The 16,031-nt window shown below is 40.6% G+C and overlaps 1 protein-coding gene across 2 annotated transcripts in view; it reads left to right on the top strand.

Annotated features, from left to right (window-relative positions):
• Positions 1-308: 308 nt before the first annotated feature.
• hdac9b (histone deacetylase 9b) overlaps positions 309-16,031 on the top strand; it is a 23,321-nt gene continuing 7,598 nt past the window's right edge. The window contains exons 1-5 of one of the 2 annotated variants that reach the window (XM_020612749.1): positions 309-908; positions 7,674-7,903; positions 8,272-8,446; positions 9,931-10,054; positions 10,183-10,304. In XM_020612749.1, coding sequence (XP_020468405.1) covers positions 800-908; positions 7,674-7,903; positions 8,272-8,446; positions 9,931-10,054; positions 10,183-10,304 — 760 coding nt within the window. In that variant the 5' untranslated portion in view covers positions 309-799. Of the gene's footprint in view, positions 909-7,673; positions 7,904-8,271; positions 8,447-9,921; positions 10,055-10,182; positions 10,305-16,031 lie in introns of both variants that reach the window. The other variant, XM_020612747.1, reaches the window with a different exon arrangement.

Genomic DNA, 16,031 nt, shown 5'->3' with positions numbered 1-16,031 from the left:
TACTTACCTTTGACATAACCGTACAAAGGTGAAGTTGACATGTACCTCTTTTATAGATCAAGGTAAAAATGGATCATTCCACCCATGTACCTGAGAGAGCATAGTGAAGACAAATAGAGTGAGTGAGAGAGACTGGTTCAACAAATCAGAAAAGACAGAGAGAGAGGAATCGAGCCTCCATCTGCAGAGAGGGAGTCAGAAGACATGCCTTCTGGCAGTAGCTAAAGAAGCCAGCTGTGTTTGGTGTGGTATTTTTAAATGCATCAATGCTGCTCCAATCCCAGCGCTCGCCTGACCTATTTTTAGCCAGGGCTGGCCATTGTTCTATTTCTGTCACCTGTGGGCCACGCAGTTGTTGATTCACATGCAAATGAAGCTTGCTCCCTCCCTGGCTTGTATTACTGCCCTAGCGAGGTGCTTGGTACACAGTATTCGGCTTTCCTTACAGCTTTACATTTCTCTCAGTCTCTGCTCAGACACTTCGCTGAGGAGAGAAAAAGCCACAGACTGGAAAGAAACAGGCAGAGAGGCAGATAAGCATAAAAAGCAGGACTTGCCATCTTCTCCTAACACTGTGTCAGAACCAGGCTGAGGCAGGGCACTGAGATTGTAGCAGCCCTGCGAGAGAGATTGTGCGGTTTGTGTTATTGCTCTATAGTGAGAGTGATTTCTCGGAGGAGGAGGCAGAGGAAGAGAGAGAGTTGCCTGTTGTTGCGGTCTCTCCCCTGAGTGGCTGAGGGGTGGCTCTTGGTGACAGGAAACGCAAGGCTGGCGATGAGACCTGAGCGCTGAGTGGAGTATGCTGCAGACGATTTACGAGGGTGAGTCAAGTTTCTCCACAACAGAGGGGCGCGTTGGACACCAGCAGCTCCCCAGCCAGAGCACGATGCACAACGTGAACAGCTCAGGTGATCACACAGCCCTGTATTTTTATTTATATTGAGGAATCTCCATTTTTTATCCCTTTTTCCACCTCTTTACATCCCAGTCTCTGTCTTTTCCTTCATCACTGAATCTGTTCCTACTTCTCAGCTATCCCCCATCCTCTGTGCCTCGCACACATTCACGCTGCCTCTCTCACGTACCCTCAACTCTTTGCACTCAGCCGGTCTCTCATTCCGTGTGAATAGAGAACTCAAAGCTTCTCAGCACAGCAACGTGGTAGGATCAGATACTTCTCCCTGAATCAAGGTATTTGCTCTTGTGATTACATATGCTGCTTTATGTATTGTGTTTTTCTGTAGGTCTGTGTTAAAACAGATCTTGTAATGAGTTCATAAGTGCTATTTAACCTCTTGTATTAAACATGCACATTTTTACTAAAATGAGGAAATGTGTTAACACCATTCTCACGCTCGAGCTGCCTGAAATGAGTCACTGTGAACATAAAAGGTGTTTTTGCAAGCTTCTGTGTCAGCGTGCACTTTCCAGGGAACAGGAAAAACTGTGACAGAAATACTGAGGGGACAACTGAAAGGTTTCTCTCAGGATATTTACCACAGACACGGTTCTATTTTTGACCCGAGAATTGAATTGAAGAGTACATGGCTGACATCAGTATGAGTAATGTCTGTTCACTGTATTGACTCAAGATGAGTCACACCTTATTTGCTTTGATTTTTACGACATGTGGCTATCGATAAACTGCAAAAGATTTTGTTCAGAGGTGAAGCATTGTGCTCAGAGAAAACAATGTCATGTGGGTTACTGGAATGTATGTGATGACACAGTGGAGTCTGAGTCATTTGTGTGCTTAATTTACTGAAAAATATGCCATGACCTTTGAGTTGTCACTAGATTTTTGAAACTTAGCCAAGAGCTAGAGGGCAACAACATGATGTCAAATAATGTAAATGAGTTGTTAAATGTGAATTTAAATTTTTTGGTATAAAAAAAGTCAAAAGCCTTCACATAAAAAAAAAAAACAACTAAAAGCAGAGCCTTAAGTCAGACTTTTGGTGAGTAAAACAGGTGACTGAAAACATCCAGAGGCTAAACGTGAAGAGGAAAAAAACCCAGGAGGATGACAGGGAGATGACACATTCCATCTCTGTCAACAGAGCAGGTTATTTGACTGCAGGAGCAGGGTTTTCTTCCTCTGTCTTAGTGGCCTCCCAGCCAAACAACAGATATACCAAGCGCCTGAATTTGGGCTCCTTGCCTGTTCTGTGGGTCAGCTATTCTTAGGTGAGTTATTTTCAGATTGTAGCATTAGCCTGTTAAGATTAGGCGTTTGAGCGTTATCATTCCATCTCAGCAAGCTCCTAATATAACAGCAGTTTGGAACAGATATTTATAGTGGATTCTGTCATTTGCCTTTTTAATTTGTTCTCCCACTTTATAGTAAATCATTTGACAGTGACTGGCGCTATCTTTCTAAAAAGGCTACTCCAAGACTCCTCTGTATGAGTTTGCCGGGTGTGTTTTTAAGCGTTGCTGTTAGAGCAGAAATGCTTCCTTTAAGACAGCTGTGTATTTATGTTATAGAGTATAAATGTTTTGTTACAAATATTGTTGGTGAAGAGACCCTTGTGTCAGATAAATTATTTATGATTTGCTTTCTAAAGCAAGGTTCTTGACATTTTATATGATAACTCTACTTCTATGCTGGTACATTTCAAGTGGACCATGAAATTAAAGGGAATATACACATTTTTGTTTTGACTAGTGTCAGTAACATCAAAGTTTGGGCATAAATGGTCCTCGGATTGGCTCTCCAACACCGGAAAACTAATTAATTGCCCCTGATGCAAAATATCATGTAAAATATCACGCAACCTCCCATCAATAGGGACCTTTCAGACAATAACAATGCTGCACCTTTCAAGTCCCCTTGTCGTGTATCTATTCAGATTGCCTCACCATGTGTAGTTCAAGTGCTCACTGCTAAAGAGACTGTGAAATAAATAAATAGATAAATAAAATTGGATTTTGTTTCAGTATTGCCTCATTATAAGAATGAAGTAACTTATTATTTTAATAATAAGATGATGAGCTAGTAGAACAAAGGGCCCAACTTGAAATGCACAGGACATTTAGCATTTTCTATCCTGTTTTTCTCAGTAAGCATGTTGTAGAAAAGTTTCTTTTTTATCAGTGATGCTGAGAGATTTTTTCCCCTGGTTGGAGGGTGGCTTATTTAGATGTTAAGCCATTGTCTGTTGCTGACTGGTTTATTAGGACTTTTACTGCTGACAGTGTTGTCCACAGAGAATGGGATAATGATAAAAAGTCTTGACCTTTTCTTTCTTTTAACTTGGACAGAGATTTAGTATATGTCATCTTGTGTGCTCTTGCTTTGTAAGATGGCTTGGTATGATGCTAAGACAGGGGGCAGCCAGACCCCTGGCTCCCCTTAGCAAAAAACTCGTGGTAGTTCAGCTCAGTTCTGTTTGTCTGCAGATAGCCTGCAAGCCGCAGCCCTGGCTCAGCTGCAAGGACGAGCCTGAGTCTTAAAAATAAAGACCTGTTTCCTGCTTTAGACATGCCAGCTGCTCAAAATAACAAGGCACTTAATAAGAGATCCAGCACCACATTGCAGTCCCAAGCATCAGCTTATTTTTGCCCTCAAACATCTTCTGTATCTCTGGTTCTATTTATACTGTTTTATACAACTATACTGGGAATTTAGATCAGCAACCGACTCTATTGCACACTAACTGTTCGCACACTACATGTTTAAAGCATAAACACATAACACAACATTTACATGCATTTTATACTCTTTATTTGCTGCAGAAGATTTAGACTGAGACTGATGTATGTGATTCTTAACATTTATGATTCAAGTGTTGCTTTTTAACTTCTTGCATATATAAGTATTGCAAAACTATAACAACAGCATTAGCACCAGCTAATGAATTTTCAGGGTAAACTTTGGTTCTCACATATGTGCCAGTTGGTAAAACAACTTTGTTAAGCCTAACCACCTGAGCAAATGTATATGTTGATAAAAAATGAAATAGTTAATTTATTCAGCAACACTTAATGTTGCTGAATACACTAAGCACTACTAAACACTAGGCACGACATGTTCTGTGTGTTGCAGCAGTTTATACTTTTATTTTTTTGATGAAATCTGAATATTTTTAGCCTTATTTAGTGACAACAAAGCATACCTCAAATGACTTGTTGCAGCATAAGAATAGCTGCACCATTTATATTCACCAGGTAATGTTTGCAATAATAATAGCTTCTTTCTTATGTTAGTTACCAGTGTAAAAATATTACACTGAAATGTCAAGGTGTGCTTTTTAAGTCTGCCTGCATACTGACCTATGTATGATAATGCTTTATTATACATCAGTGAATTTCAGACTCCTTGCATGTAATAGTAGTGACTCTGCTCTTGTGTGTCTCTTCTTTCACTGGGGTGAGAAGCCTGCTAATGTGGCCTGAGGCAAAAAAACAGCCATCCAACATTTCAAATTAAGACTGTAATTGTTACTCCAACCACCACCAAGGCTAATGAGAGGCAGATCTATAATAGCAATAAACACACTGGGGACACTGGTGGTGCGATGCTGCAGTGGGACTGTGGTCACAGACAGTGAGTCACCCTACACCCCCTTGGCAGGCCATCCACAGGGAGGAATTTGAGCATAGGACAGGGTGCTTATCACTCCCTTGTGCTAATAACAAATTTGGGACCTGTCATTCATAAATCTTTTGTTTACCAGTGCCTGGAGACACTTGTGTGCACTTTCCACCAATCAGGAGTCACTTTACTTTCATCAGAAATAAACTATTCATATCAAGGGCCATGAGCACCAGTGCAGGACCACTGAATCAGAAGTGGCAGGCTCTTCTTTGTGAATGATCATTTCAAAAGTGACATGAAAGTTACATAAAAGCAACACTGTGCTTTTATTTTTGCCCCTGTTAAATTGAGCAGACAGCCTCACAAATGTGACAGTCTTTCGCACATTGTCTATATTAAGACCCTGCTCAGAAAAGCATTTATATTTAGCCCTAGTTACTGGTGGTTCCGTATTCTCCCTGCCCGAGGAGTGTTTCCTTAAAACAGAAACAGCAGGTTTCAGTTTTGGGTAGCTTCACCAAGCATTTGAGCATAACAGCGATAGATTTATGGTAGTATATTTTCTGGTTGAGTAGGGTACATAGACTGAGGTATATTTTGACCTTTTCTCTGTGTTATAATCAGTACAGAGAATTAATCATGAGGAAGTAAGTTGTAAATTATACCTTAGAGGATTCAGTGAAGCTCGACCAGTCCCTACCTACCTTGTTATGTTCCCTCAACATTGTCATTCCATCCAGGGTTATTCTTGCCAACAGTGGCCAGAGCGTGGACAAGAATAGAACAGGCACATGAGGCTGTTGTGGTTTCCTCAAAGGCCATTTCATACAGCCTTGGTTATCAAAGGTGGCTTAAGCTTTTACAATCCTCCCCCCCCCAATCCTGTTAAACCCAGTGCCTGAGATTTTCTAATGCAGGCTCAGCTTGATGTGCTGATCAAAGTGGAGATCCTTAATGTCAGTCACAGTGAGGGTACAGAATGAAATATGAGATTAATTAGATACCACAGTGGTGAATTCTCCCAGGCAGCAGGTGTTTTTGTTGCTATATTTAGGTCCATTAGGCAAAAGTAGCACTAAGGCTGTCTAAACTCTCTGAGCCCTTCAGTGGTTCACAGGTTCACGGCTACCCATGGAACAGCGCCCGCTACAAGAGTCCTTTGTAGTACTTAGAAGCTAAGATTAATATTCCCTGTCAGAACAGAAGGCTCTGTTCTACAGGTGCCTGTTCTCTGTGCCTGCCAAGCTTTTGCCCTCCTCTGTCATTTGATTGGAGCTGTTTTTAGAACATAGAGAGAAAAATCTTCTGCAGGGGAGTCCCCTTTAGGCGTCTTCACTCTTTGAACATGTTTTAAGACAACTTAAATTTAGCCACTGAATCTCTACTGAGTATGTGTGTGTGTGTGTTTTAGGGTTTTGTAATGATTCTCTGTTTCTCACAGCTGGGAACTCCTTTCTTATATTAGAGCTAAAAAGCTAATATAATAGTCAACATGGCACATCGCCACGGAAGGCAGGAAGATGACATGCAGTGAGACTCGATATCTGCAGGATGGGGAGACATAATTACGTCGCCAGGGTTGCCATGGTAGCAGCAAGTTAGGGTGGTGGATACTAGGGTGTGGGGGTTGTCACAGACCAGGATTGCGCCACTTGCTTTTATGTTTCTATTTATAATCATCACTGCCACATACACATGGAATGGTAGCAATGAAAAACAGGCTGCATGACAAAATAAATGGGTCCCAGTGAGCTTCACAGCATCACCAAACACGAGGGCACTGGTTCTTAATTGATGGCTCCAGTACTATAGACTGACGCTGCTCCTTTGTGCAGGGCTAAACTTCTTTTTGTTGGTCTGTTATCATTAGTCTGTGACTATAAATGCATGACAAACATGTAAAGTGTAACATGCCATTTTTCTGCCATGTTTCTAAAGAACAGGTGGTGATGTAACATTGCCTGTATTTGTTCTCCCTTGAAAAGATTAAGGCAATGAATGCACTCAATAAATCTGCCTCCAGCCACTGGAATTTTAAGTAGGTTTGAATATACAGTATCTGTGGTCTCAAAATGGTAGAGACATCATCCAGTCTGGACAACGTGTTCTCTGCTTTGAATGTCACATCATGATCAGCGTACCGTAACTTTTTTCAGAGAATTGGACATCTCTATTTAGTCACTGCTCAGATATATGGTAGGGCTAATTTAATATGCATCTAAATTTGGTTTAAAGGTGTGATCCCTAAAAATGCTTAGGCAACTAAAACCAGTTGATGAATTCAGCTGGATGTAGAAGTGTGGATTACTAGGATAAAGAAAATATTGTACAATTACTGATCATTCCCTATGGAAAAGAGAGATGAAGTAGCCCTGTCTCCTGTGCTCTTAACTGGCAATCAATTTTCTCTGTGGAAGAGGCTATATATAGTGCCTAGAGACCAAAGGGATGCCCTCTCGCTTTGTATCTGGCAATTACTTATAATGGAGGTAGTTGTCATAGACAAAGGCAGTTCTTACAGATGCGCACATCACGGCGTCTGCATGCAAGAACCAAGATGGAAAGATAACAGGGATATGAATTCACAAACACATACTGGTTGATGAACTGTTCTGCCTTAAATCATTTGTATTAACAAGGAATATCTGACTGTGTTCTGGTAGAAACAGGGAGAAGGAGTCACTTTATTTATTTATTAAACGGTGCAAAGATAGGATTTATCTAAATACATAATAAGGGACCACGTCAACATTTTGTGCCAAATGTCAATTTAGTCTGTCGTACAGCTGGTCTCAGTAGAATACACTGAAGGATGTGATCCTATGTTTATTTGTAGAAACTATTATAATTGCAGTTTTGTGGAAGCCACAGGAGAGAAAGATAGGCTTCTTATGTCTGAATATATGTCATATGTCTTCTTTCAATCTTTATAGTTCCGTTTTTAAAATATCTTTTTTATAATGCTAATCTTACTGTCCTTCTTAACTCTTAACAACATGCCTTGGTCTGAAGCAACACACAGATTCACAATGCACAGTCAACTCTGGTTGCATGACTGGAGGTAAGACAAAGGTGGAATTAGGGACTGACAAATTTCTTTTATTCTCTCTGCTTTCCCCTCTGTGCGGAACAGTGGACATTAAGCCAGACGTGCCATTGGCTGTGGAGCCCTTATTACCCCTGGACCTGCGCACGGATCTGAGGATGCTGGGCCCAGGCTCGGACCCAGGACTGTGGGAGCATCAGCTGCTCCTCATTCAGAAGCAGCAGCAGATCCAGAAGCAGCTACTAATCAGCGAGTTCCAGAAGCAGCATGAGAAGCTGACCCGTCAGCATCAAGCTCAGCTCCAGGAGCACCTCAAGGTCAGCACTGTACTGAACTGTTGTTATGGAGAACAGCACAGCAGCGTAGACAGTGGCACAGTGCAGCACCACAGTGTACAGAACAGCAGAGCACAGCACGGCATGGCATAGTGCAGATCAGTAGAAAACCTTATAGCTCAGGCCAACATTACAGAGTGCAGAAAAGAAGAAACAACTCAGCACAGCAAGGCAGGGTGTTGAGCAATAGATTACAGCACAGCATGAGTTCTGTTTTTACAGACGAGTTCAAAATAGTCCATCACAGCAAAATAGAAACTGCAGAAGTTCACAGAAGCCACTATCATTTTAAAATATATATTTATCAGTGTGCTCTCTTCATGCTGATTTGAAGCTTGCATGTTTCTCAGCTCCAGCAGGAGCTCCAGGCCATGAAGCAGCAGCAGGAACTTGCAGAGAAGGAGCGTTGTCTGGAGCAGCAGCAGCAGCAGCAGCAGAGCCAGCAGGAGAAGGAGCAGGAGAGGCATCGGCGAGAGCAGCATGTTTCCAGCCTAAACCTCAGAGGCAAGGAGCGCTCCAGAGAGAGTAAGGGCTCACCACCACCATCATCACTATCTCCTTACCATCAGGGGCAGAATTAGTGACTTTGAGGGCCCCAGGCAAAAGAGATCATGAGGCTCCAAACTCATAACCCTTGCTGTTTTCAGTCATTAAAAAAAAACACATTACCTTAGAGAATGCATATAACAGCTGGATAGGGATGCTTTGCTGTAATTGAATACTCCACTGACTGAGAAAATACTTGCAATAAAGATTAACCATAGCATTTGTGGCACATTATCTATAAATTAGTCATGAAACTATATTTTATTATAAAGCAAAAGGTTTTTACCTTGGTCTTGGCTCAGTGGTAAATTGTCTATTTAGCTCTCCTTTAGCTGTTGTAGCACGAACAACTACACATCCTGGGGTACACATCATTAAAATGGTTTACACAACTTTGAAGATCCACACAATAACAGTGGCTAAAGATAATTAAGTGTTGAGATCCAAACACACAATTAAAACGTAAGCTAAATGTTCTCTCCTACCCCTAGTTGTATGTAGTCACAAAGAGATTTTGGATTCTTTTTATAAGGTTTTGACATGACCAGCAGTAAGGCAAAATATTGTTCCACTGTTCTGAGGTGACAGCACAGGCAGATATCACAAAAACTGTGCTTAAGGAACAACATCTTTTTACTGTAAGTAAAAACATGCCAGTACTAATGATGTCTTCTCAGGTGGCTCATATTTTCTAGTGCAGCAGTACTGTATGGGTAAAAATTCATATGTGTCTTATTGTTCTCACTGCATATAGCACAATGTAATTGCTATTCAAAAGTAGGACAAGCTGTTTTGCTTTTTCTGGCTACTGGAGACACGATCTCTCAGTGTTAGATCTAATCGGAAAAAAAGTCAACTTTTTAACTTTATTTATCACATAAAGAAAATATCCATTGCTATAAGGTTGATGATGACATGGTGCTTAACCAGTACAGTCAACTGGTGGCATACATTTGGCCAGTGACATTTAAGCTTAGAGTTAAGGAGAACATGTCTTTCAATAGCATGATGAAAATAGCTTCAGATATAACATTTCAATTCTGTTTTTACCATATAACTAAAAATAGACAGGATTTATAACTTTGTCAGATCAAGTAATTTGAAACTCTGCCCTGCAACTGTAACCCTCCGATGGGAAAAAATACATCTCTCTGCAGTGTCACTTTACTGGCTTGGCACTCATATGGTACCCTCACACCACTAGGGGGAGATCTTCCTACACGTATTGCAGATGCCCTGGAGGATAGAGTCAACCAGAAGAGATTATAGTGTACAAGTGAATTTACACAATCCAGGATGGTTTAGAATTTCAGCACTAAGTTAAATGTGATATAGGAAGCAGGTGAGAAAATCTTACAACAGGGTTAAAGTTTGACATGTACTACTGTCCAGTCAATAATATATTATGAGTCGTAGCCCTAGGGTTACCCCAATCCCTTTGGTTCTGTCTTTTGGTCTCACAGGTGCTGTGGCCAGTACCGAGGTGAAGCAGAAACTCCAAGAGTTTCTGTTGAACAAATCAGCCAAGGACCCTGCCACCAATGGAACCAACCATTCTTTCATCCATCACCCAAAACTCTGGTACACGTAAGTACATTTTGTTATTTTAAAATGAGATAATGATTATGTGCTTGTACTTAAATTACACAGAAACAGTGCCTATACAGTGATGCTGTATCGGTCTCTCTTTAGTTTGGATGTTTTTGTGTGTTCAGGTCCTCTCACCACACATCACTGGACCAAAGCTCTCCACCTCTGGGCGGCACATCACCCACGTGCCAGTATACTCTGCCATCACCCATAGAGAGCAAAGATGACTTCCCCTTGAGGAAGACAGGTTTGCTATTTCTCTCAGCACAGACATAAAAATGCAAACATGCATACATAAATCTTCACAGACACACAACTACAGCAGGTAAAAATATATCAGTGTGAGTCTTGATGTTGTGTTTTATTAGTAACTGTCCATTCACTTTGCTCTGTTATTAATACAGCGAGTGTCTTTTTGACCCTTGTCAGTCAGGATGAGTGTATCCTGAGGTTGCTGATGACCTGCTAATAACACTACTTAGGCTCATTATGACCCCACTAACCCTAACTCTAGCACCCCCCCCCAAAATTTCCCCCAAAAAACTCTCAGAAGACATGACGCATGTCAGGAAAATATCTTAAACCTTCCTTATTCCTCTTTGGATTATTCTAAAACAAACCAGATGAACACAGAACATAACACAGTTTATAGAATGTTTTCACTTCACACATATCTCATGTTTAATTATTGTTAGCCACATGTGTTCCTCTGTTGCAACAATAAACTAAGTTCCAAGGCCTCTTTGAATTTTGGTAATAGTGGTAAATGAGAGAATTAAAACGGATTAATTTCTTCCGAGTTACAAGCTGTAAAAGCTGTTTTGAAAAGACACAGGCTCCCACCAAAGGCCAGTTTAGGATTGTTGGTTTAAAGTTTGAGGAACCCTTTGGGGATGGCTGTGTAAATAAGAATAATTCCAGCCTCTCAAGGTTTGTACAAGCAAGTGCCCACCAAGCTACAAACTCCATATTTCTGCAATGAGGTCACCAAATTACATTATGTTCTTTTCCCTTCTCTGTCTCTTTTAATTACATTGGAAAACAGTTATACTTGTTGAGTTATTTAACTGTAGGCCTGTCATGTTGTGTGTATACACAATTTAGAGATGAGGCAAAGGAATTATATCTTGTAAAATAAAGTCACTGCATAGCAAAAATAAATATTATAAAGGTTTATGAAAGCTTTGAGAGATTTTATAAATTGTAATCATACCATTTTCAGAACAAAGAAATATCTCGTCTAAATATATATGTGCATTTCTGAGGCATGCCATTAGACTTACAAAGTAAGGAACTGCCTCACCAGTTGAAGACGGTTTTCTCAAATAACAGAGAGGCTGTTTATTATAGCATTGTTTCTTTTTCACTGTGAATACAAAAGACAGGTTTAAATAAATAACTGGGCAGATAAAATTTCAGTCTCTGTGCTACTCAGACATGACATTTTAATCCTTTCATTCATGGTTAAACCAAGCCTGACTCTTGCATTGATAAAGCTGTTTCTTCCTCTTTGGATTCCTGAATCTATATGTGGTCATTTCCTGCTCGGGCCTTCCTCCCCCACTTCCTGTCTGTCTTCATTAAAGTCCTCTGAGGGCTTGGCACGCGAGGGGGACACACAAAGGTAGTGTTGTTCCCCAAGCTGCTGGCTGTCACAGATAGCTGACTGGCAGGTGTTGCCGAGTTAGGACTGGCACAGGCAGGATGAACCTCGACAGAACTGTTGGTTTAGGCAAAGATAGCTCTTTCAAAACAAAGTGGTGATGACTCACATGCATCACAGTAGAATCCCCACTGCTCCACTTGGCCTGACGGCTATAGAATAATCTTTTTCTGGTTGAGCTAGAGGTTCAAGCTGATGTTTATGATGTGCATAAAGCTCTATATATACTGTGTAGGCTTGGTAACCTGGTTATCTGTAAAGCTTTTGGACAGCTTATGAAATTTGAATTTTATTTAGTTGAGCTTAAAGGTAGGGTCGGTGATTCATTTCAGAAGCATTTTTGTTACATTTCTTGAAATTCTCCTTTCATCCCAGTTGCAATGAATAAATCAAATGTAATGACAACATAAAGAAAAAAATCTGTCATCTGTGGCGGAGCAGGGCTGAAAAAAGCCTGATGAGTAATATTACTCGACCCTAACAAAGCCATTGGTTGGCCGACCTGCCTGTCAACCTACTTCCTACTTGCACACACCCTGCCTACGCCATTATTGCGTGAGCCAACAATCTCGCACAAGGCTTTTTATAGCTACAGCTGGCGAGCTATGGCAGAGATGGCACCCACAGCAGTTTCGTTCACAAAGACCTATTCCAAAAAGTTACAACTAAAAAGAAGTTGGATGTTGTTTTCTTGAAATTTGGAGCCAGGCATTGGTGCACGTTGCAGTGTAAAAGAAAAAAATCTGTCATCTGTGGCGGAGCAGGGCTGAAAAAAGCCTGATGAGTAATATTACTCGACCCTAACAAAGCCATTGGTTGGCCGACCTGCCTGTCAACCTACTTCCTACTTGCACACACCCTGCCTACGCCATTATTGCGTGAGCCAACAATCTCGCACAAGGCTTTTTATAGCTACAGCTGGCGAGCTATGGCAGAGATGGCACCCACAGCAGTTTCGTTCACAAAGACCTATTCCAAAAAGTTACAACTAAAAAGAAGTTGGATGTTGTTTTCTTGAAATTTGGAGCCAGGCATTGGTGCACGTTGCAGTGTATGTTGTGTTTTGGAGGAGTGGCTTTGGAGAGAAGTCAGAACGAAAGGGTGGGATTTCTTTGGTTGACTACCTTCAAAATCGAGCATCCTCTGGCTGGTTTTCCCACGAACACCAACAATACCAGGAGTATACCACACCTTTAATGCATGTCTATTTTCCTGGAAATAAAATGAATACAAAGTAAACACATTGAAAGTAAACTTTTTCTCATGTGTTTTTAAAATCAGTTTCAAACTGTGTTAAGCACACAGTTTACAGGACATTATAGTATCACCAGAAAAGGTACAACAAATGAATACAAATCTGTAGAGATGGCAGCTTCAGCTATAAACTAGTTCTGAAAATACACCACTAAAGACGGTACCCTATTAATAATTACATTATACTTAAAAACACATGATAGATGTGGTGCCCTTGGCTTTGTTTCCCTCACCCAACAAATAGTTTACAGAATTTCCCATGATTGTCTTGTTTACTTCGTATATATCGTCTTTGTTTCACTTCCAGGGACTAGAATAGACTGGACCAAGGACAGGCAATCATCTGTGGCAAGAATAGTTGCAGCTTGGCTATAAGAAGTGCAACACCCTCAGTGGTCTTGACCTAGTTTCCTAATGTGTGCATTCAGCAGGTGCAGGAAATATTTTCAAAAACATTCCTACCACGGTAAAACTGTAAAACCCAAAGCATGTCAAAGTGAAATTTGGGTGGAAACTCCCTGGAATATAATCAGGTCTTGTGTGTCATCATAAACAGTAATGAAAGAACTGAACTTGCTGAACATATGACATGGAAAACCTAAACTCTATGGAACTATAACTTTGGTTTAGAAGATTTTACTGAGCAGCAACCAGTAAGCATTAATTCATTCATTTCATCATCAGTGTAATCAAGAATGTCAGGCAAAATGCCCAGCAGGCCTCCTTGTGTACAGAATTCACAGCTCAGTTTTCCACACAGCCATCTGTCCAGGTCCAGCCTCTAATGGACACAGACAGTCACAGTGACAGCAGACTTAAAATTCTGATTAAGTGGAGATAGCATAACACATTCACTTGCAAAGCCACTAGCCCTGCAGCAACGCTTCCAAATGAAATGAGGTGACTGATTTATGACTGTGGTTTATTGCGGGCATTACTGTATGTTTTCATAAAGTAAGAAGGTAGAGTAGAAGTGACTCGGGTGTTCAGCGTACGTATATGTTTTGCCACTGCCATCATTGTCTCCTGTTGCACTGTGCACCAGGGCATGTTTTCCACGGAGACCAGTGAGAAAGTGTTTGTTCCCGTGCTGCTGTCTGGTGTTCCTGTGGCGACCAATTGGGATGCGCAGCTTGGTGGCAGCAGTGTGTAAAAATAGAAAGCAATCAAGGCAGCAGGGCGTGAAGCAGATTCATACGACTCCTAACAGCGCTTTCTCTCCATTTATCTCTCCTGCCTCTTTTCTTCCTCCCTCGCTCACTTTCATTCTACCTCACACCCACAGGATTAGAGGTCTGTGCCACATATTAGGGAAGAGGGTTTTGCTGCTTTTGACAAAAGCCAGAAATAGCAGCATCTGGCCCACTCTCTTAGCTGTGTCCCCATCACCGCTCCGTCTCCTCCACGATGCAGTGCTCCCACGTCAGGGCCCCACTTCCTTATGTGTAGCTGTATGTTATACACATTGCAAAAGACTTATTTAAGCCGTGTAAAGCTTGTTGTGGGACTTCATGCACAATGGGTTAATTGGAAGTCCATTTGACACATGTTAACCTAATGAGTCACTGTCACTGTGACTTGACAGGAGCACGACTCACTAGTCAGATGCCAAAGCATTTACCTGCATTTATATTACCGATGCTTTGATTAATTCAAAATGAATTATTTGCCTTCAGTTTTTGTTACATTATTTGCATTAATCATTTGTGCCACACGTTTTTCGGAAAAGTTTACTAATTTGTGTATTTTTTTTTATTAGACGTTGGTACAACTGTATATGTAAAAACTATTATGGCTCAGAGGTCCTCAAATGATTTCTTAAATGTTGTTTTTGTTTTTTTGATTCTCAAGTGAGTAATCATTTAGCAAGGGGGTCAGTGAAACACAATCACCGGCCACTTTATTAGGTACACCTGTACAGTTGAATGCAATTCAGTGCAGCACTTCCACCTTAACTTAATGTTTCAGTTTTTAATAAAAATAAATATATAAATTCAATTATATGTTTATTATTGAGGTCATAGTAAAAGGCGGTGTTGTACTGGACTATATTATATTCAGAGCTGTTCCTAATATTCTGACTGTCTTATGTATGTAGCTAGGGAGGACAAAAATATAGACACCTATGAATTTAATCTAATGCCATAAAAATAAATATTGATTTGATTTGATACTCAGTTTTCAGATTTTATCACCAAATCAAAGAGAAAATATTCATTTCCATTTTGCACATCACCCGTTGAGTTTCTTGGTATTTCATAAGTTTCTGCTTATGCCCTGTTTAGTATTTGCACTTTTACGTTGGTCCTTTAAACAGTGGCACAGGCACATAAACATTTAGGCACGACAAACATCACTTGTATCTAACAGTGTTAGCGTACAGTTGGACATTCCAGTAAAATATACTAAATCTACCCTGATTAAATAGAGCATTAAAATGATGAAATAATTTAAAATGAAACAGAACAACGGTATCTAACCAGTGTCCTTACATCCATCATTGATTCCGGCCGAGAAGTTTGCAAGCAGTATGTTGTGAAAAATAGTACAACAGCTTTTCATCCGTGCCGATGGACTGAATTTATAAGTGTGGTTCAGTTCAGGCCAGGCTGTGTGTGAGTGTGCCGTAGGAGCAGTGTGTTCGGACTGTGTATTCCTTGTATCTCTGTTTTGCATTAGTTGGAAGGGGTGTGGGGAGAGCCTGAAACATCTGCCATGTTTTTGTGTTAGTTTAACTGTTGCTACTGTATCAGACTGTGGTCACCAGGGCGGCAGGTAGCGGACTATTCCGCTTAGAGCCTGTGTGTTGCTCAACCTAATTTAGTCCAGATGAGGTGGAAATGGGCCCAATCCTGACTCACCTAATTTATCTGAAACCTGCTCTGAATTTCTCTGAAACTGAAATCATTACATGTCAAAGTGTGAAAACATTGCTTATTTTTTAACCGATTTATGGACTTTCTATTTCTTTTTATTTTCTCCATGTTTTATGATGTTACCATTTTCTCTGATAATATTTAACTTTATAATAATAGTCACAGTACACTTACATGATTG

Source organism: Monopterus albus, unplaced genomic scaffold, assembly GCF_001952655.1.
Source record: "Monopterus albus unplaced genomic scaffold, M_albus_1.0 scaffold127.1, whole genome shotgun sequence".
NCBI lineage: Eukaryota > Metazoa > Chordata > Actinopteri > Synbranchiformes > Synbranchidae > Monopterus > Monopterus albus.
This window is presented reverse-complemented; position numbering and strand designations above follow the sequence as displayed.